Source organism: Papilio machaon, chromosome 11 (assembly GCF_912999745.1).
Source record: "Papilio machaon chromosome 11, ilPapMach1.1, whole genome shotgun sequence".
Taxonomy (NCBI): Eukaryota; Metazoa; Arthropoda; class Insecta; order Lepidoptera; family Papilionidae; genus Papilio; species Papilio machaon.
Window position 1 is genome coordinate 2,612,729 of NC_059996.1, and position 23,362 is coordinate 2,636,090.

General features: G+C 33.9%; 1 protein-coding gene across 1 annotated transcript; it reads right to left on the minus strand.

Annotated features, from left to right (window-relative positions):
- Nucleotides 1–994: 994 nt before the first annotated feature.
- On the minus strand, nt 995–22,455 carry LOC106714327 (estradiol 17-beta-dehydrogenase 2). The gene is made up of 6 exons (XM_045680087.1): nt 22,362–22,455; nt 12,200–12,335; nt 11,264–11,443; nt 10,645–10,708; nt 3,514–3,752; nt 995–1,197 (listed from the first exon to the last, which is right to left on the minus strand). The coding sequence occupies exons 2-6, from the start codon at nt 12,308–12,310 to the stop codon at nt 1,024–1,026; spliced, it is 768 nt and encodes a 255-aa protein (XP_045536043.1). The 5' UTR covers nt 12,311–12,335; nt 22,362–22,455; the 3' UTR covers nt 995–1,023.
- Between the last annotated feature and the right edge of the window lie 907 nt (nt 22,456–23,362).

Here is a 23,362-nt window from a genome sequence, read left to right on the forward strand (position 1 = left end):
ACAATCACACGAAGTTAAGCCGTTCTTAACTAATTAATCATTTGATTATTGTGAATGAAAAAAAAAAACTAAACTTTTTCTTCATTCTTTATTGTCCACATCTCTTATCTATATATCTATAGGATGGAATAGATACAAATATTGATAGCTAATTTGAAATTTAACAGACGGTCATGAATTCAAAAGTAGGTAAATTTAAACGTATTCTGGTGTAACTAGGAGAACCAAATTATTTATAGGCAGTAAATTGTGAGTGTGATTTTAGATAAAATAGACAAATGTGTTCAAGAAACATTAGGTTTATTTCTAGATTTACTCAGCTGTTTAATATTAAATCGCTGCCAGTAAACATCGGATGATAAATTTATTTTAGACTTCCTGCTCTTGAACTTGCAAGTTTATAGCCCAACAAATATTCAAACTACCTTTATTGATATGGAACTATAAATTTTGGAAGTAAATATCTTTATATAGCTTTTATGCAGCACAGAGTAACAATGTCAGTGGAATAAACCCATTGCCATTTTGAAATATTCGAAGACAATATCTGGACACAAAAAAACCAATAGGTGCCTATATTTTTTTTTTACATTAATTTCCATAAAATTCTTCACATTTGTATTTTGCCTTTGATATCAGCACTTTATCAAAGCTTATTACTTTTACTATACTTTACAAAGCTCAATTCAAAAATATTTTCTTTAACCAATTATACTAACAACGCCATCTATTGTCAAACGTAACATTTACAGAGAAACTTAACTCATGCATTTTAGCAGTTATCAAAGAGATGTAGTGATATTTTACAGACTTACAAAATTTATAATAGCCAAAACTATCCAAGGACTAGTCAAAATGTTTTTGATTAAACTATTGTTGGACTAGACATTTCGATTACATTACATATAGACTTGTATATTAAAATTAAAGAATATTTAAATTAAATAAAACTGCTAGTGCCATCTATGGAGTGAGATAAAAAATAAACACCGTCGTAGCAAAGCGTAGCGGTGTGTAGCGTTTTTAAAGAACATTGAACTTACCTAATAAGTTAACTTCCATAGCTCTACGGATGACTGAAAAAGGTACCCATTCTAGTTCACCGAGTGCGCACCAGGATTCGCAGTTGACTATTGCCCACAGACCCTGCGCGCCCTCTGGTAAGTGGTCCACGATATACAAGGACGCTGACAATATCTGGAGTACAAAATAAAATGAGTTACATATAGAGTATTCACTATATTCTTAGCACATAATTCTTGAAAAATCTTATAAAAAAATTGTTACTAATCCAATCTTAATAAATCTTATACTTATGAGAAATTTGGTCTAACCTAAAAGTTGAAATAGTTTTTAACTCAATTTCTGACTTCAAAATTTGTAAGTATCCGTACAAAAGCAAGGTGAAAGAGACTTTCAGTTCTTGGCCAGAAAGGTAGAATAATCTTGTTCAAGTACTTCCTGATTATCTGGTTCAGTATCACTTCGAGTATACATATGGTAAATGGGCCAATCGATAGCATTCTTGTCTTGAATCAATCTTAAATTTAAAAAAGGATTTCGTAAAAACGTAATCTATTTTTAAGTCAATTTCTTTGTTTTAAGTTTATAATCATTATATTAATAAATTAATTCTGTCTGATCCAAAATAATGATGAAGGAAAATTTGCAACGTATAATTTATTTTAAATTGAGATTTCTTTATATAATTTGTGCCCATAATTAACCTTCAACGTAATATGAACACTTAAGAGTTTTGAAGCTTGTAAAATTACATTTAATGTTGTTAACAAAGTACCTTGTTCTTGTTACATGAAACTTTAATTAGCTGCTTCCTTTGCGAAAATATCATATCATATTTAAGTTGCGTAATAAACAGTGACAGTTCACTGACAGAGCTTCCGGGTTAAAATACGACGACATGAATCGCACGCTGTTCATGTCTCTTTCAATAACTTTTTCAAAAGAAACTAAAAATTCTCTTTGGTTGGATGTCTTTGGTTTAATAATTTATATTAAGGCTAAAGGATCAAAAGTGTATATAAACTTTGCTTCACTTGAAATATTTTAAAAATGTTTACAGTTAAAGAATTAATGCGTAGCCTGGTTCATCGTCCCGATATCCTCTGGTGCAATGGGAATATAATATGTAACTATTAACTGAGCGTTATTGTGGAATTTATCGTTCTCGAATGGCTTAACGACACCTATACCATCGTAACGGCCTTGATAGCTGCGGCCAAATATAAATTTATGACAGATATTTCAAATTCAACGAACTGCTCAATCTATTTTGTAAACGAGCGTTTTCACTGTCTAAAACCCTATACTAAAACGTATTGCTATCTCGGTTTTTTCAAAGAGAATGAAAGGGATGGCATTATGTATTTGTAGAGTTTCGGCAGTGGAAACCCACTGTAAGATTAATGAAATATGCATTTGTTTTAATTAGTTCAATTTATATGATGCGAGTATTCAGTTCAGTTTACATTAACTTATTTAATTATGAATATTATTATTGAAGAGATATAATGAAATACTCGTTTACAGAAATAACATTCAACTTCTACGAAATGAGAAACAAAAAGTATGGCTTCAAATTTCCATTTATTGAAAACTAGCGCTCGATTGCAACTTCGTCGGTGCGGAATAAAAAAGTAGCCTATTATATCCCCACATACATCAGCTACCTACCAATTAAAGTCCTGTCAAACTGGGTTCAGTCGTTTCGGAGATTACCCGCAATAAACGCGGATTTGGGGACAGACAGACAGGCAACATTATAAAAAACGAAAATGCATCATGTTCGCAAAATATGTTTTGTTTTTTCGTTTTTACGTAAAGACATTGCAATTTTAATAGTTTTATAGATAAATATGGATTACATACAGATTTCATAATAATAATAATACATATAATCCAATAAATTATTCTTATTCTTATATATTTGTTCGCAGTTATGTTTTAAGTACTTTTTAGCTACTTCGAACACATCGCAACATTAAATTAATGAAACAATAACAGTTCCTTTACTTGTCTTTTGAACAAAAATGTATTAATTTTACTTAAAAAAAAACGGTATAAGACGTTGTTTTTCCTATTTCATTCTGCCCTTCAGCGGTATTTGAGGAAGAAAAATGTTAACATTACATTATTATTTTACTGCAACCAATTCATGTTCTTGTAATTAATTTTTTGTTTTTACTTTTAAGGTTGCAGTTTTTTTTGTATGATTAGATGGGAACTTAAATTGGCAGAAAAAGCGAAGCTACCCCTGCTCATAGACATCCCTAATTGCAGATGAGTTGTCTACCTTTAGTCTATGGAAGGGGGACACACACCTGCCCATTCGTACAGATGTTGTTGTTGCTGCTGGATTCTACCACTAATTAGATTGAGGCAAGCTCAACGTGTAATTTAATGTTACAATTAGTTGAACGTATCCATTGATGCTTTATTTTATATATTATTGCATTATCGGTGCAGATATCCGCTATGTATATCGAACATTACCTGAGTTTCAGACGTGATATCAAGTTGCAAGGTATGTAAGCGTCCGGAGCAGTCTTCTTTAAGCATATCGGCGTCGATGTTGCCAGCCTTATTCTGAAAGCCAGCAAACACGTGGTAGCCGAGATCGTCAAGACGACGCGCAAGTGCATTGCCCAGTACATTGTCACAACCAGTTACAAGTACAGCCTTCCCAGCAGCTGTTACCTGGTAACAAAGAAATATCACAATATAAGTTAAACCTAAATAGTATCAGAGCACAAATGTCTATAAATCTAAGCTACGAGAATCTAGGGATTAGACGTTGAATAAATAATAATGTTATAAAATAAAACCTTAAAACTTTTCAAACTAAGAAAGTGTATTGATACGAATGCTTGCCAATTTATTAATATGTGTGTATACATAAAAAGGAGGTTTATGATAATATAAGTAGCTGTCGCCCGCGACTCCGTCCGCGCAGAATAAAAAAAACTTAATGAGTAGCCGAGAAGTTTTTTTTCAGACAGTTTTTCAGAGATTAACGTAAAATTTTGTGAAAGAGACAACTATATATGTATATGTTTTATATGAATATTTCTGCAATGAAAAGTTAATGTTAAAATAATTTTACATTTGCGACATTATTTTCGCTTAATCAGTTTAAGCAGCACTCAACAAAATATATATAGTTAACTTAGATAGGAATAGTTCTCTTACATTTTTTGGTATATTAGTCAAATTTCACAATATTTTCTTGTTATATTGATCTATATAAATTTAAATAAATGTACATTCGATAGTTTTTGTATATAATGTTTTTGTATAAAAGGATAACAAAGATCCATCAATCAATTCTCATAAACTTTCAACTTCATATTCGTAGAATTGTGAAAGCATTGCTATTTCCCAATATTTACGTGACTCAGATTTTCACAGCGTAGGCGTTTGGCAAAAAGACTGAGTCGCCAGATCCGTGGGTGTTGTTAGAAGTGATTAAGGAAAGAAATAAATCAGGGTATATTAAAGACGTTTTGTCATACAAATCGTTACGGTTAATACAAAAGTATTAGCTAACTTAAAAATAAGCAGCCTATTTGACATACAATTCTCAGTATACGCTGTGAAATTTTCATATTAAATCAGTCACAACCGGTTTCAACAACATTGAAGTAAGCGGCAACATTTAGGGTAATAACCGACAGTCTGGTAACCGGTATTGTAGAATGCGGTTACATGACGTTCATCAGAGTTCTAGGGTCACCGTAACCGTTGTCATTTTAAGGGTTTTCTACTTTAATAATTAAATTAAAAAATGAAGAGCCAATAGGCTAAGGGTTTTCCGATCACGTGGTTCAAATCCCACCTTTCGACTATTGTCATAAACCATATCTTAGCAATAGCTTTTATAACATGACATGTCACAATACTACGACAAATTTAACATTACTTAAAATAATCATAGTTCTTACTCACCTATTGCTATTTATAAATGTTGTTGAAGTCTTGTGGATAATACTGTATGCATTAAGTTAGCTAATGTTACTTCAATATTACGTACAAGCAAAATAACATAAGAATCTATTCAGCGGTGTCTTTTCTATGAAAACAACCATTAACCTATTTTTAAATTGGACTTACGAAAGGAATTGACGCAATTGTATGCACCGATGTTGGCACTATTCACCACTGATCCAGAATTATTTTCAAATCGACAAAAAATGTAATGCATTCCTTTAATTAGTGATGTTTCTTATTTATAGATAACTAATATATAAAATTCTCGTGTCGCGGTGTTTGTGATTAAACTCCTCCGAAACGACTTGACCGATTCTCATGAAATTTTGTGAGCATATTGAGTAGGTCTGAGAATCGGCCAACATCTATTTTTCATACCCCCCCCCCATTTAGTTTTTTTCAACTGCGCCCGGACGGAGTCGCGGGCAACAGCTAGTTATTATATAGAAAAATATCTTACTGTTTTTAAATAGTTTTATAAAAACTAAAAAAAAAATGGAACAATGAAACTTAAAGTAATGAAAACAAATGAAAAACGATTTTTTTAATTGCTCGTTACACCGGTCAGTCATTGCAATCTGATTGCAATGCAAATTGAAAATATCAAAAGATTAAATTAATATTGCAGGCACAGTTTTATTAAATAACTTTTTTTTTTTAAATAAATATTTTAGGCCATCACATCCGATATTGCTTTAGATTTCTATCGATATAGAAGATAAAAATATAAACAAACAATATAAATATTAGGTCCTTACATATGAAATTGGCGTTTTTCGTACTGGCCACTTTAATCACGAATTTCTCCTCTTTGGTAAGGAATTCCAAATTCAAATTTGTACAGCTATAGACTCATGTATTTGTGGTTCGATGACCGTCATTCATTTGTTTTTTTTCTTCTGTTTTTTTCTGTTTGCGTCACTCATTTTACAAAATGGAAAACTTAAAATATCGCATTATTTACGAGTACGAGTTCCGCCGTGGTACTAGTGCTGCGGAAACGACTCGAAGGGTGAATGATGTGTATGGCGGTCGTGTTGCAAAAGAAAACACAGTTCGTTTTTGGTTCCAACGTTTTCGTTCTGGAAATTTCGATCTGCAGAACAAGCCCCGTGGACGGCCTGAGACTCAAGTTGATAATGAAGAGTTGAAGGCTATTGTGGAAGTGGATCCATCGCAAACCACGTCCGAGTTAGCTGCAGGCTGCGATGTTAGTGATAAAACTGTTTTAATTCACTTGAAGCAAATTGGGAAGATTAAAAAGCTTGAAAGGTGGGTACCTCACGAATTGACTGAAGCAAACCGGCAAACGCGCGTCGACTGTTGCGTTACATTACTAAACCGGCACAATAATGAAGGTATTTTAAACCGAATCATTACCTGTGATGAAAAATGGGCTCTTTACGATAATCGGAAGCGCTCAGCGCAATGGTTGGATCCTGGCCAGCCAGCCAAATCCTGCCCCAAGCGAAAATTAACCCCAAAAAAGTTACTTGTAAGCGTTTGGTGGATTAGTGCCGGTATTTTTCATTACAGTTTTCTCAAATCTGGCCAGACTATTACGGCTGATGTCTATTGTCAGCAATTGCAAACCATGATGGAAAAGCTAGCGGCTAAACAACCTAGGCTGGTCAATCGCTCCACGCCACTGCTGCTTCACGACAACGCTAGACCACACACTGCGCAACAGACGGCTACTAAATTAGAAGAGCTTCAATTGGAAAGTCTAAGACATCCTCCGTACTCCCCGAACCTTGCTCCAACAGATTACCATTTTTTTTCGAAATTTGGATAACTTCTTGCAAGGGAAAAAATTCAACTCCGATGGGGCAGTCCAAATCGCCTTCAAAGATTTTATTGATTCCCGTCCGACTGGTTTTTTTAGTAAAGGGATCAATGAACTACCTATGAGATGGCAAAAGTGCATAGAAAATAATGGTTCATACTTTGATTAATTAAATATATTATATTAAAAAATATTCGACTTTTTGTTCCTCCCATACAAAACGCCAATTTCATATGTAAGGACCTAATATAACATAAGTTTATTTAAATATAAATTAGTAAACATTATAAAAACAAAGCTTCCACTTTAATCTTCATTTATGTAAGGAAAATAATAGGTTTACTGTATCAAAATCAGTTCGACTAGAATTGCTAAGACTATTCTAGATTCCAATCTGTTACACAAATAAATAAACTGCGTGGTAATAGAGTTTCACGTTTGTGTTTCCTGATGTTGCTTGGCCATCGCTTTCGTAAACGTTGTGTTGGGTTATCTAAACATTGGCTTTCAGCTATGCTAAGTTTATTTTAGTTTTACTATATTATAGCACTGTCGATTTCATACTGATTTAATGACTATTTATTTTTAAACATGATCAGTGTTAATATTATTTGTTTGCGATTTACTAAAAGGTACATCGAATACTTAAGTCTAATTTAGATAGTTGTCGTTAGAACGTAGAATATATTCGACAGAGATTTCCACACATCAGAGAAAACCTTTTAAGATTTCTAAAGCCAGCTACACATTAACAGTCAAACTGACAGTGAAACTGTGTAGGCAGAATCTTAACTGTTACTTAAACTGTACAGATCTCAGTGTTGCCTACACATGTCAGTTCCAAAAGGTCAGCAACGCATCTGCGGTTCTTCTAGCGAACGTACATAGGCGTCAAATAATGTTATGACATTCCTACTTGTTTGCCCCCTTCTCCTATATAAAAAATGGTTTTAACAGAACAGTCGACCTCAGTTAAAGATGAAGGTGTGTGGCGGGCTTTATGCATACTATACTTCTGTATACGTTAAGTTTGTATGGTCTACTAGATCGCAAGTTATATCCAAGATAAATATAGATGAGATGCTATTCCTTACAAAAAATAAGGAGGAGAGACGTTTTCTGTGTTTTCATTTCATCAAACTGATACACTCTGGTTCGTCGTTTAATCTTAATAAACTACGACATTTGTCTATAAATTACACATATATAGGTAAGTTTCAAATTTGTGTATATTACTTTCTACTTCAAAAAGCAAATTCATTAAATAAGCATATTATTTTACTGTATCTTTGTCTTATTAACAACTAGCTTTTACCCGCGACTCCGTCCGCGCGGAATAAAAAATAGAAAACGGGGTAAAAATTCTAATAAAATCGTATGTCCGTTTCCTAGTTCTAAGCTACCTGCCCACCAATTTTCAGTCAAATCGATTCAGCCTTTCTTGAGTTATATATAGTGTAACTAACACGACTTTCTTTTAAATACGAGTATATAGATAGATATTACTGTAGGTGGGCTAATTTATGTATTTCACATTTGACTTCCATCAGTTTTAGCTTCATAGTAGGACCTGTACCTGTAGGACCTGCTTAAAATATCGATTAAAGTGAATGATTCGATACGGACTTCTAACATATGTTTTTTTTTTTATATAAGAGAAGGGGGCAAACGAACGTCGGGCACACTAAAGTGATCATCAACGCCCATGAACATCCGCAACACTAGGAGAATTGCTGATGCGTTGCCGGCCTTTAAGAAACATATACACTCGCTTCTTGAAAGACCCTAAGTCGTACTGGTTTGGAAATACCGCCGAGGACATACCATTCCACAACGTGGCCGTGCGCGGCAAAAAACTTCGCGAGAACCGCACAGTTGTGGAATGCCAGCCATCCAGATGGTACGGATGGTACCTGGCGGTCTGTCGGGAATGTAAAACAAATTCAGTTGTTACGAAAAATCGATGTTTTTAGTTCGAATTTCTGTAACATCCTCAGTGTTTAAAAAAAGAAAGGGTTACTTTTTATTTTAACAACGTTTAATAGTTATTTTATAGATATAATCGTAATTTAAATAAAACATTAAGCAATTGTACAATTCTAACTTCAAAATAAAAAAAATATTTTATGCCCGCCGTTAAAGGTTACGTTGTTGGATTTTGATGTAGTGTCAAATATTAAATTGGCCCATCCTATAATAATAATAATGTTACGAGGAATATTCAAAGGTTAACTGTTACTATTGAATTATAAATGAAAATTGTAATGCTCATTATACTCGTATTCAAACGCCGGTCGGACTACTTAATTTGAAATTTCGCAAATTAAAAGCATAAGACAAACGTAAAAGAAACCTTCAATTTCTTAAATCCCACGCAGTTCTCAGAGATAGTAATCTAATTTTCATTTATTCTGTAAGGCAGTCCACGAATCGGGCCCCAGGAGGATCGAGTCGTGTTCCAATTCGGTTGCCTAGGTAATTTCTTCTGAGGAGAACACCGGTGTACGATAAATACATATACTAAATGTAAATTAATTTTCAAGTCAAATTAATTTAAATGTTTTGAAAGCTGATTTGATTTAATAGAAAATAATTTTACCAAGAACAATAGAAATGTTGCCCTTTAAAATGAAGTACCTGTTTCCACGTAGCGGCAAGCCATGCGCGGGGCCATCAAACAAAAACAGTCTTATACTATAAAAAAACATTATGTTTAACACAAGTTTTACCGCAGTTTACTTTCGCGAATACAAATGAGGATAATGCTCGGCAGGTCGTATGTCAGCCGCTATACGGAAACAGGTAGTGTGAAAACCGTGTGGGTTGAGGCAAATATTAACATGGTACATTATGAGAAAAATAACGCTTTAGGACGCTGTTTCATTAGTTAATAACTCGGTCGTTACACAGCATTCGTGGTGCACTCGTATGCGAGAACCGCTTTCTTTTTTTTCTTTTATAAGGTGACAAAAGACCAAGCAGCCACGTTAATCTGCCGAAATAGCCAAGCGACAGCTGCCCATAGATACCCGCCCATAGACAGATGTGCGACGTTTAATCGACGGAGGAGGAGACGCTCGGAAAGAGAATATTTCCCCTTCCTATGCGTTCATTCCTTTATCAAATCCACATCCCCTTTCTATCCTTTACTTATAAGAAAAGGATAGGTAGGGAATGACTATACAAGGTACTGAAAAATACAGAAAAATCTTGAGACTATTAAGTCGAACAAGGTTAAATATGTTCAAACAAATTTAATATTTTTCATATAGTCAATCACCATCAAATGAAATACCAGAACGTTATTAAGAGCAATTTTATTATTTACTAATTAATATCTATAAGGTACCAATGAAAAAATGAAAATATTTCACAACGGAGTAATAAAGATTTTATAGGTTAATAATAATGAAATATTTTCCTATGGAAGCTAGTTCATTGCTTATAAAGCAATTCAAGTCCTTTTTATTAAAGTCAAGACTCATTCTAAGACGTTTCCTTTTATATTCATATATAGCCTTTAATAGAATTTATATCAGTTATCACACGGATATTGGTAAGCAAATAAAGTATTAAAAATGAAGTATAATAATGTGAACCTTATAGGATGATCTCACCTACTCATATCCATATACTTAATAAATATTAGGATAATTGTTGTATCACAAAAACGGTATTAGTCTGACGAACCAAATATCGCTCCTAAGTCCGCTGTTCATGGGAATAAATTGTTATAAAACAACCGGCATCCTTAAACCATCCATCATTGTATAGTGCGATGTAAACTTTAAGTAGCTCACAATTTTGCAAAACACAATTTTGTATCGGCCGGACAGATGAAAACGCAGTACATGTGCTTTCCCCCATCTCCATTGGGCTCACCTGTAGCCCACCTACGCAGACATCCGATCGCAGCTATCCACGAGCCGTTACAAAATTTGATTCGTGTAATACTCGACACAGCTGTACAAAGCTTGTAAAGGTTAATAAGAATTAAAAAGAAAACATTGGTTAAGAATAATTAGTGCGTAGGATGACTTTATGTAAGTTTTGTAACCTTTGCTAAAACATTCATTGTTCTCGTTCCCTGTTCTTTTAGCTGTAATTAACTAACAGCACTATCCGCCAACGCATGCCCTCAAACACCTATGACCTTTTTATAAATATTACTAAGAAAACATAATGAAAACACAATACGAAGATGCTTTAATTATTGAGGATAATAAAAATCTTGGATTAGGAATTTAAAACAATTCTCCAATGGACCGACTCAACAATATCAATATCACGACCACAAAGAAAACAGATGTGGAATCGAAGTATTTCCGCGTTTCCTGAATGAATTTAGATCCAGAGAACAAATAGTCCACCAATCTTTAGAATATGTTGTTGTATGTGTTTAAAGGTAAGTGGACTTTACAAGGGAGCGGATTCACAGGAAAAATAAATTTTAAAAGACAGTTTACGTACCTGTAAGTTATGGTAAAACCAGAGTGAACCGGTAACGGATATAGAGAACCAGAGGAAGAGCGTGAAGACGGATATCTGACTGAGGTGCATCGCATTGAGCAACGCCGAGAGCACGACGGCGAGCGCATGGCACAGCACGATGGGTAGCGCGCAGCGGTCTATTATATCCCACGGAACTTCCTGCAACAACAAAATTTTATAAATTTCGTCTTACGTACAATTTCTTTTATAGGAGGTGAATAATAAGCAAGCGGTAACAACATGCTAAGTGGCAACAATAGGTATCTACAGCCAGCTAATGAGTTTTAGATAGGTTGCATACCTTTAATGAGCAGAGGAAAGAATAACCAGAAAAATAACTCTATTTGTTATTTCAAAAACCAAAACAAAAATACAACTGCTGTAACACACAGACAAGTAATACGGATCGACTGAAAGTCACTCGTCCAATTTATTTCAGTGGTTTAGACTCTAGACAGCCACAATTTAACTTACTTAATTTTACATAAAAACTTAGGTACATATGGGCAAAAAACCTTTCCAGTTTGAGTCAGTCGAGTAAAAAGGATACATCATTTTTATTTCTATCATCATCACCAGCTCACTATACGTCCCCACCGAGGGGCTCGGAGCCTATCCCAAATTAGGGGTGTTTAGACCATAGTCAACCACGCTGGCCAAGTGCGGGTTGGTTGACTTCACACATATCATTAAATTTCTTCTCAGATATGTGCAGGTTGCATCACGATGTTTTCCTTCACCGTAAGAACATCGGATAAATGTACATATGTAAATCGAAAAACACATTGGTACATGGCGGGATTCGAACCCAGGACCTGCAGATTGCAAGTCAAGTGCTTAACCCCTGAGCCACCGACGCTCTTTCTATCAAATCTGTTTATTCTTTTCAATTCCTAAGCAAATTGCTTAGTTTACCTGTGATTGTGTTTGTGGGTTCTTGATGAGAGAGCCGCGGCGCGCGGACGGCCGGCGGTGCATGGACGGCGCTGTGATAGAGGCGCGCCGCGTCACGTCGCCCGCAGCCATTATTACCCACTGATTGCCGCTTGGTCTAAAAAAACGAGTTTTTCTTTTATCTTCTATTATTATAAATTTTGTGGACATCCACCTTACTCTGAGTGCTATTCTATTTGTGTGCAAAGTACTACTACGTTCATAATTTTATTTTTGGTCTATAATTACTATTTTATTTTAATATTTAACATGTACCATGGAATAAACTATTCTATTTTTATTTTTACTTAAACTAGTAGGGGACTTAAGATCAAGCCTCCATGTTTCAATATTTAACATAAAAGTGATTCTTGAATAATGTTTGAATGATTTCACCGTACACCCTAATCTGGCCCTTTATACTTATTAAGACGATAAGAAACTATATATAATTGAAAAATAGAACTTTAAATTTTAAAATTAAAGTATAATAATACCCTAAAAATTTGTATGTAAATATAATTGCGTCGTCCCAAAGTGGAATGAAATGTTTTATACACTTTTATTACTCACTAACTTTACCACCGAAGTTTAAATGGCCTACACAGGCATTACCCGAGTCTAGCGGTACAATAAAAATCGAGAAAACTCCGCGTGTTACTTTTGATAGTTCAGTAAATCAGCGACGCCCACGAGGCATCTATCAAAATTTATATAAATCTGGCGTGGCGGCATTTTAGGTCGTCCCGTTCATCGAGTTCTGTGTAAAAATAAACTGGTGTCCGAGCGATGCGCCGTGTTCTTGGCGGCCGGGATCGTTTCGCGACATTTACACGATGCATTTTCTATTTACGATGTCTCGCACCAACCGCTCCAGCTCTCGCTTTACCACTGCTATACACCACATCCAATCAAAACCCAATACCAACTAGCTTCATAAAAACTTTTTAGTACTAGCTTGTTTTGAAAAAATCCCTCTTTTACGATTAGTAACACAATAATGTCTAAAACGATCATGCAACTGTCAACACACTACTGTTAAGTACCTAATTGTAGAATAAGTTAATATATTTCTAGGAAAGCTAGTATTTTATATATTATCTAATGCACTCGATGACAGTTAAATGTTTATTCCGGACTATAAAATACCATTTTATATTTTGTCAGAGACAAGTAAGAACCAAAAGTATTTAATTTAAAAATCGAATTTATAACAGAATATTAGCTCTTAAATTTTTTGTTGTTGGCAAATAGACACAACAAAATGTTTTTTGTTAATACTTTAAAAATTAGTGCGAATAGCGTTAATTTTCTTACAGGATTATAATTCTTTTCTTATGATCAGTTAAGACGAAGAGGCCATTTGTGACAAATAAAATACGGCGAAGAAAAAGAGTTCTGTAATAATTATGTGGAAAAAGGAGGTTTTATTTCAATTATTTTATATGACGACTGACAGATGACATTTGGCAGATTGATTTAAGAGAAAAGATGTTCTGTAAAGCTGTTATAAGTTGAAAAAGATTAAAGTGTTTTCTTGGCAGTTTACTGATGTATTTTTTCAATAACGATCCCACAACTTAATTGGGGGCTCGTCCGGGATAGCGCATTGTTAAAATATGAAGTGGATTGTCGAGTTTTGAAGAAGAAATCATACGCACCACGCGACATACAAATCACTCGCTCGATTCCTTTGTTTGCTCAATCGGTATCGAATGCTGCGGGCCGCTGATGAAAGATTTTGATAAGGCGAATGCTTCGGGATGCGGCAAGATAATTCATTGAAGACTTCGGGACGCGAATAAATAATGTTTTCGTTATTTTAAAGATTTGAAGACTAACGACGATTACGAATTTGACGACTACGTTATTCTATGAGCCCAAGAAAATTATCTTTTTGTACAAAGCGAAGACGGGTTTCCTTACCTAAAAAGATGCCTCCTAAAAAAAATAACACTGAAGATTATTATGAAAATGATGTGGATGAAGAGCTAGAAGTGCATATTTCCTTCAAGGATTTGGAAAAGTCTATGACAATATTTACTGGGGATGATACTTACCCGATAACTGAATTTCTCGATGAATTTGAAGACGCTGCTGATCTGATGAAATGGACGAAGGTTGAAAAATTAATCTATGCGAAGAGACTACTTGGTGGTACTGCAAAATTATTTCTCAGATCTGTGGGAAGAATTAAAGACTATACAACCTTAAAGAAATTATTAAAAGAAGAATTTGGACCTAAATTAAATAGTGCAATGATCCATAAGACGCTTGCTGCTCGTAAAATGAAGACTGATGAAACTTTTCAACAATACTTCCTCTCAATGAAAGAAATAGCATTACATGGAAAAATTGAAGACGCTGCTCTGATAGAATATGTAATCGACGGCATTCGGGACACCGAAACAAATAAAGTAATTTTATATGGTGCATCCGACATAAAAGATTTCCGTAAGAAGCTAGACATTTATAGCGAATTCAGAAAAAAATATAATGCTAAGCCGAGTAGTAACTCAAATCCAGTCAAGACAAACATACCATATCGGAAGGTCGCAAATGTGAAAAGATGTTTTAATTGTGGTGACCTTGACCATCAATCTCCGACCTGTACCAAGGGCATTAAATGTTTCAGATGCAATGAATTTGGTCACAAAGGCAATGAATGCACTAAAGTGCCTAAGAAAACTTTGAATATTCAAGAGGATCAAAAAGAAGATAAAATGCCTTATAAGAAAGTGAAGATTAACGGAGTAGAAATGTTGTCTTTGATTGATACTGGGAGCGATGTAAACCTTATCACAAAAAATGAATTCGAACAAATTAAAGAAGGTGTTCAGAAGTGTGAAGCCGATTCGTCGATATGCTTAACTGGTATAGCTGGAAGACAAATTTTTACAGAAGGAGCTTTTATGACTACAATAGAAATTGATGAAGGTTTTGCTGATGTCAAATTTCACATAGTTAAAGAAAATACTATACCGGTAAAACTAATAATAGGAAATCCGATTTTGAAAGATTTTGAAATCAATTTCACCACAGAAGGTGTATTTGTGAAGAAGATACCACTGTTTGCACTTTCTATTGAGACCTCAAGTGCTATTGAAGACTATGACATTGAAGATTCACGATACGCAGAACGAATTAAGAAGTTGATTGAAGACTACAACCCGACGAATGAAGTAAAGAAGAGTAATGTGCAACTGAAAATAATATTAACAGATGAAACACCAATATTCCACAGCCCACGACGCTTATCACCATTGGAAGCAGAAGTTGTTAACACACAAATCAAGGAATGGTTAGAGAATAAAATAATAAAACCAAGTAAATCTGATTTTGCATGTGCTGTTGTGTTGGCAGGTAAGAAAGACGGATCACGCAGAGTTTGCATGGATTACCGAGGTCTTAACAAGAAGATAATTAAAGAAAGATTTCCACTACCTCTGATCGAAGACCAGATTGACAAATTAAAAGAAGCTAAAGTTTTTACATCCCTTGACTTGAAGAATGGGTTTCTGCATGTTGATGTACATAAAGAAAGTCAAAAGTATACCTCTTTCGTCACACCACAAGGCCAGTACGAATTTATGAAAATGCCTTTCGGACTCTGTACAGCACCATCGGTATTTCAACGATTTATAAACGACGTGTTCCATGATCTCATTGCTGATGGCACAGTTCTAACGTATTTAGACGACTTTATTTTACCAGCTACTACTGAAGAAGAAGGACTCATCAAAATAGAAAAAGTTTTACGAAGAGCTGAAGAGTTTGGTTTAAAATTTAACTGGAAGAAGTGCCACTTCATGAAAAAAGAAATAGAGTACTTAGGTTACATCATAAAAGAAAATGAAGTGAGACCATCTAAAGTGAAGATTGAGGCAGTAGCAAAATTCAGAAAACCTGCAAATGTCAAAGCCGTACAGTCATTTTTAGGGTTAACCGGATACTTCAGAAAATTTATAAGAAATTATTCCCTGATCGCCAAACCAATGACTGATTTACTGAAAAAAGATGCCATATTTAACTTTGATGAAGAATGTGAAAAGGCTTTTTTGCGACTCAAGAACATACTCTGCAGCTCACCTGTCTTACAAATTTACAACCCCGAGCTAGAAACAGAAGTACACACCGACGCTAGCGCGGACGGATACGGAGCTGTCCTCTTACAACGAAGTCCTAAAGACAATCTGTTACATCCTGTTCATTACATGAGCAAAAAGACTACACAAGCGGAAAAGAAATATCACAGTTATTATCTGGAGATTCTGGCTATTGCAGAGGCTATTAAAAAGTTTCGTGTCTACTTACAAGGTATACACTTTAAGATAGTTACCGATTGCTCTGCGCTTACTATGAGTTTAAAGAAAAAAGACTTACCTCCGCGTGTCGCACGATGGGCGTTGCTGTTAGAAGAATACGATTATGAGATTGAACACAGACAGGCAACGAGAATGAAGCACGCCGATGCACTCAGCCGCCATCCTGTGTGTCTAATACTTACCGAGACAACCGCACGCTTAAAGAAAGCACAAAATGAAGATGAACATGTCCAACGCTGTTTGAATAAAACTTACCAAAGAAGTATTGGAATGACTCCATTTGAGCTAATTTTTGGTACGAAGATGAGAGATAATGAAGATGAAATTTCGAAACTAATAGAAGAAGAAACTATTTTAGAATTTAATGAGAAAAGACAAGACCTGAGAGAAAAAGCTAAAGAATCTATTAAGAAAATACAAGAAGAAAATGTCAGAAATTATAATAAGAAAAGAAGAGAAGCTCAGTCATACGATGTTGGTGACTTAGTAGCCATAAAGAAAACTCAGTTTAGCCAGGGTAGCAAACTGTACCCCAAATTTCTTGGACCTTATGAAATTACTAAGAAAAACCGGAATGAGAGATACAATTTGAAGAAGATTGGCATTGAAGAAGGACCAATCAACACCACAAGCTCCGCAGACTTCATGAAGCCCTGGATTGGGCATGAAGACGATGATTCATCTGAGGCAGATGAATGAGCAGGAATGGCCGTGTGGAAAAAGGAGGTTTTATTTCAATTATTTTATATGACGACTGACAGATGACATTTGGCAGATTGATTTAAGAGAAAAGATGTTCTGTAAAGCTGTTATAAGTTGAAAAAGATTAAAGTGTTTTCTTGGCAGTTTACTGATGTATTTTTTCAATAACGATCCCACAATTATGTAATTTGTTTTTTCAGTCTAAATCATGGTTTATAACAAACTCTGATTAGTTAATTAGTCTTGATTGTTATTTAGTAGATTGATGAAGTTAATAAACCGATTGGCATCATAAAGGGCCGCCCGCGGCGCGCGACGACGCGGGCGTGAACGCGATAATGAACGCTTACGCTAAGAGTTTTTTTTTATATTATTATATATTATATTTGCGGTTAGTTTATGACTTCGGTGGCAACTTGCCCGAATTACAATCATAAACTCGCCTATGTATGTATCACAAGGTTACTTTTCATTTCTTTTGTTTTAAGACTAACTATCTTACTACCCTTGCACGTATTCGTCTTCGGTTTATTTCAAAATTTCTGACTTTAAAAATGCAAGCAATAATTGTGATAAAATACACGAATTCTGTGTTTTTCTTTTTAGTAAATAATTGTTTATTGTAAATGCTTAAATAAGATTAACAGGTAAAAGGAAAATTTTCTGTAATAAAGGAATAAAGCGTAACGAGGCTAAACGGATGGATGGATGGATGGATAGGAATAAAATCATTTTTTTACTATTATACTATACTTGTTACTTGTTGTATACGGCATGCCTTAGAATACTAAATAATTAAATTTTTGCCACAATACAATGAAGAATTTTCATTAAATCACTCTTAAATTATTTTGTTTAAATATTTTTAAGAAACAAATCTATACACTGGTGTCCGCAGAACAACTGGCCTAAGTTTTATCAAAATCAGTCCACTGGTTCAAAACACAAAAACATTGATTGTTATCGATAAAGACAATAAAAGTTGCGAAACTGATTTCATTTAAAATATTTTCATTCCTCCATAAAGGAGGTTTCTACAAAATAAGGTTTTAAATAGGAATGATTACATAGAAATCCAAATCCGCGGCCCACCATTTGCTGTGCAACCCGAATCAAAATAGCAACGGAAAATCATAGGGATTCACAATTCTTTCCTTCCCTTAGAAATTTAATTACTCGTAACAAAGTGCGTACTTTCCATACTTCGTAGAATTTATTGCACGAGAAAAATTATTGCTAGAACTTTGTTTACTTTTATAATTAGACATGGGTCACATTCTGTGAAATGTGACTCAATTACGAAAGCGCACGACTTATTACTTACCTTTTTAGTAAGACTTCTTCCCAGACAATGATATTCCGAAAGTAAGCAAAAGTCTATTCAAGTACGTAATATACTATCTACTGTTACTACTACTGTTTAACGGAATCTTCTTAAGTTTATTTAGATATTATAGATATAATTAGTCGAAAAATTTGAAAAATAACAGGAAACGTTAATGAATATGTGCTAAAGTTGCATTAAAACAAAAAAAATGTTTATTGTTTTTATTCTTAAATTTCGTATCTCAGTAAACTCGTTAATGCTTCAACTTGTTTAAGTTTAAACTTACCTGCATTGTATAAAAATAAAAATCACTACGCTTGCAATAAAAATGTAAAATAATTCTTGTAGCCTTAAGTAAGTGAATTGTAATTTCGATTCTTATTAAGGAAAAATAAATATTTCTTAAACCATAAATCGCTTTATATCTGATTTATACCATTTTCATTTATTAACTTATTATCTATATAATACATTTAAAAAAAAATTAACAAAATATATTATCAGAGTTATCATTAATCGACCAGATCGCGGATTAACCTAAAATCGTAATTCTAGACTCAAAAGTCAAACATATCCTACATCTTTAAAGCTTAGGAATTATGTCGTATAATTTTAATGCCAATTTTGTCCCTTACGGCTGTACTATGATGTCAACTCTTTTAACTCTTTAACGTCCGCATTATCATTTTGATAGTCGTCACACATCTTACTAACATTGCAAATGAGAATGTTTATGTGGATGGATGGATGGATGTTACAAGGTATTTCCAAAACGGCATGGATCTCGTAGAAATTTGGTATAGTTGTCACAGTCTGGAAGAACATAAAGGCTATTAATAAGTAGCCTATGTGTTCTTCCAGACTATGTTCTACATCTGTGCTAAATTCCTTCAAGATCCGTTGAGCAATTCCAGAGATACCTCCAAACACCCATCCATCCATCCATCCATCTAAACTTTCGCATTTATATTAGTAATATTTAGTACATTTATGAATGTTTCAAACGTTGCGTTACATACAATTTCTTAATACAATAACAAATTACTTTACTAAGATGTATTAAATTAATATATTATCTATTTATTGACAAAAAATTAAAGTTATCGAACCAATAACTCTAATGAATGGATAAACGGTCAATGAATGAAATTTGAACGAACTTGAATGAACTTCAGAAACCAGACATAAGCAACATGATAATCACATTTTTGACCTTCTTAAAAATACTGCTTAAATTATTATTGATTAAAATATAAAAACATAAAAAATATTTTAGAAATCAGTAACAAATTGTAAAACTTGATTGAACAATTTAAAATTTGATAGGTTTATGGAAACATTCAAAAAGTAAACAATGGAAACGAACGGAAAGTTAGGTTCAGCAATTTTTAATTGACTTGCTTTTTGTGTCACATTTTCGATTTTACACGATAATAACAAAACTCGCTCGTGGAAGCTGTACACAATTTTCATCACAATGATTTTTCGTTAGATAAGTACCACAGTTCTTTAATTTTTTTGCAATTACTTCGATTGTTGCAATCTTTGACTTTTAAGAGCCTGGATCATACAAACGCACATTTCCATCTTACAGATAAAAAAAATGTGAGCCGTCATGGGACGCCTGGCAGATGTGAAACATCGTGTGTGCGTACAAGTAATATGCATAAAAGATAATATTATTAAAATAATATATATATATATATATATATATATATATATATATATATATATATACATATATATATGTATACCTCAGTATAGCATGGCGACCCGTCGCCACGCCAACAATCGGTTTACAAGTGAGCCTATAGATGTTTCACATCAATAATAATAAATTCTAAATACCGAAGCCCCCGCAAAAAGTGACAAAATTTATTTGACGGCACGGCAGCTCTTTAGTCCGTTTCGCTATAGTCAAAGGCTGCAACTTCAATACTATAATTTTGTAACGGAAATTGTATGAACTATATTTTAACAAGATATATAAACAACGCGAAAAAGATTTATCACCACTTTGGCCGAGTAGATTCATAATTCAAAACGATATTTGAAACGATTCTTGTAGTAAAATATATATTAAAAGTTATTTTTACATAATTCCTATGTACTTCTATTACTGTTAGTTTATAGTGGGTGATGTTACCATTCGTTTCAGACGTTTTTTTCCACATGTTTTTTTACACCTATATCTTTTCATGATTTATTGACGTTCAAAGCTTGAGCAGAACCTGCAACTAGATTTATTGTACTACAAACTTTCGGAGTTTGAAGTTAGCTCGTAATTTGCTCCTACATCCTTACTGCTAATGGCTCACCGTATAGTAAGGTCAACGACCTCTCAAATCTTAAGTCATTCAGGTAAATGCTCTATGGGCGACAAGTCTGAACCCTCGAGTACCTATTCCCGACAGAGCCATCAACTTGCTTTGTCACTATGTACTTACTACGTTCTCATGCCATACAAGTACTATGTGATGAATACTAAATTATTGAATGGTTGGCTAAATAACGCCGCGGTTCGTATTTATTTAAACACTAGACTCCGTCCGCGCGGAATTAAAATAATATTTTTTTTTGGTAGGCTATGTGTTCTTCTATGACTTTGTGAGACTATGCTCTATATATATGGCAAATTTCATCAAGATCCGTTGAACCGTTCCGGAGATTTTTACATCACAACGTCTTAAATAATAGAAATCCTTACAAAAGCTGTTTCCAAAAAGTTCTATTATTTCTTCAATCGTGAGTAACTTGTTTAAGTAACTAATTTCTTGACAATAACCGATCGGAAAAAATCTTGTAAACTTCCCTTTAATACTTCAATAGAAAAATTCGTAAGTTTTTAAAAAGGGTTTTAAAAGTTTAAAGAAAAAGTAATTTGTGTTTTGAAACTTCCTAGAAATTTATATGAATTCGCGAAGCCGATTTGAACGTTTCATTTGTAACCAGGATCAAAAGTAAAAGTTTTTGAACTCGAATTTTTAATTGCTTTTGGGTTAATGTTTTCATTATATAAATTTAACGTTTTATTTGATTACTGAAGTTGTGGTTGCTATTTAGCGAAATCTGTTGGTCATAATAACACACCTTTATTTATGTTACCTTATAAGGTGACATATATGTCATTATTGAAATGCTGAATAGTTTATTGACTAAGCCAGTTGATATTATCACAGTTATTTGCATTGCATTATCAACATTGTCTTCTCAATAACCGATTGCTTAACATCGTTTAATCTACAAGTATAGGTACTTGTGAAATTTCACTGTAATCATATATATCCGTGCTTGCTTATATGGAAATTCTTTCTGAAGTTTTCTGGTGTAAATTGCGACATTAAAGAATAGATCTTGAATATTTATCTAATAAACATAAATCAATTTTAAAAGTATTATCTGGAAATCACAAATATAAATTATTCTACAACCTAAAACTAAAAACCTTAAAGTAAAACCTTAAACCTTAACTTTAAGTCATTACTTATTTCAGTACGTATACAAATACATATCCTGTGAAATGTGCCTTTTCAATTGAATTAACGTAAAGTATTTTAAATAAATGATTAATGTATATCTTTTTTAGTTTTGGTATTCTATAGCAGGACATTTATTTTTACTGGAAGTCAATCGCGTTACGTAACACAGGATTGAGATATTTCAGCGTTAACAAACTATAAAATTTCATTCTCTCTTCTCTTCTCTTTCAATTCAGGCTTTTATACATTTGTCACTTAACACAAAGTACACATGATCAATTAATCTAATTCAAAATGTATCTTAATATTACTTTGTTTTTGATGCTCGCGTACAGCGGTAATGCAGAACGATAAGAGAGGCGGGCGGTAATCGCTGCCGCAGACGCGAACTGCTACTGACTCCGACGTCGTCGGCGCATACGCACACTCTAAAATTAACCTTCTACATTTTCATATTTATTACCTACAACATTTTCATATGATTGGTAAAAACATCTACTCAATGTGTCGGTTTGATCTTTGCCTGAAATAGTTTTTGGCAATCACAAATAGTTTAGTGCTTGGTTATTTTCTCCTTTTAAAACACAAATTACAAAGTTCCATTTTGATGAAACTAATCAATATGAACTAGAATCACTTAATGCTGTAGTTAGTTTCACATTGTGATAAGAGTGAAACTAACTATATGTGATCGATGTCAAACTAACTGCAAAATGTTTATCAAACTAAATATTATGAATGATATTTTAATAGTAGTAGACGCCAGCAATAACATCTGTTGCACGAATGGGTCGGCTTGCCCAGGCAATACCACGACCACACGCAAGTGGAAGCAATTCCGCGTCTCGTCTGATCTGTGTTATGCCGTAGGCGTGATTTTACTCCTCTTCTCCTTCCCATCCTTTTCCTATACTGAAAGGGATGGTAATGGGATGGGCATTTGTCCGAGGAGGGGTACGCATAGTAAGAGGCATGGTCTCTAGAATAGCCTCTTAGAGATTTAATTTATGGCCATGTATACCAAATTACTTCATGAGTAACCACTAACCGACTCACATCGTAGTCCTATTCTAATGAAAATTAGAACGTAGTACTGTTAGTTGTATAGTAACTTTTTAAGTAAATTAAATATTATATTATATCATGAAAAATTTGCGAAATAACTGTTTCTAAATCTGAAGAATATTGTATTTTTGAGATGTACGCTTGTATTCCGCTGTCGCAAAGAAACGCGCTTGATGGCAGCTGCGAGCCGTGCACTCAAAGGTTTGTATAACTATTTAAAATTTTAATGAATATCTTATGTTCATTG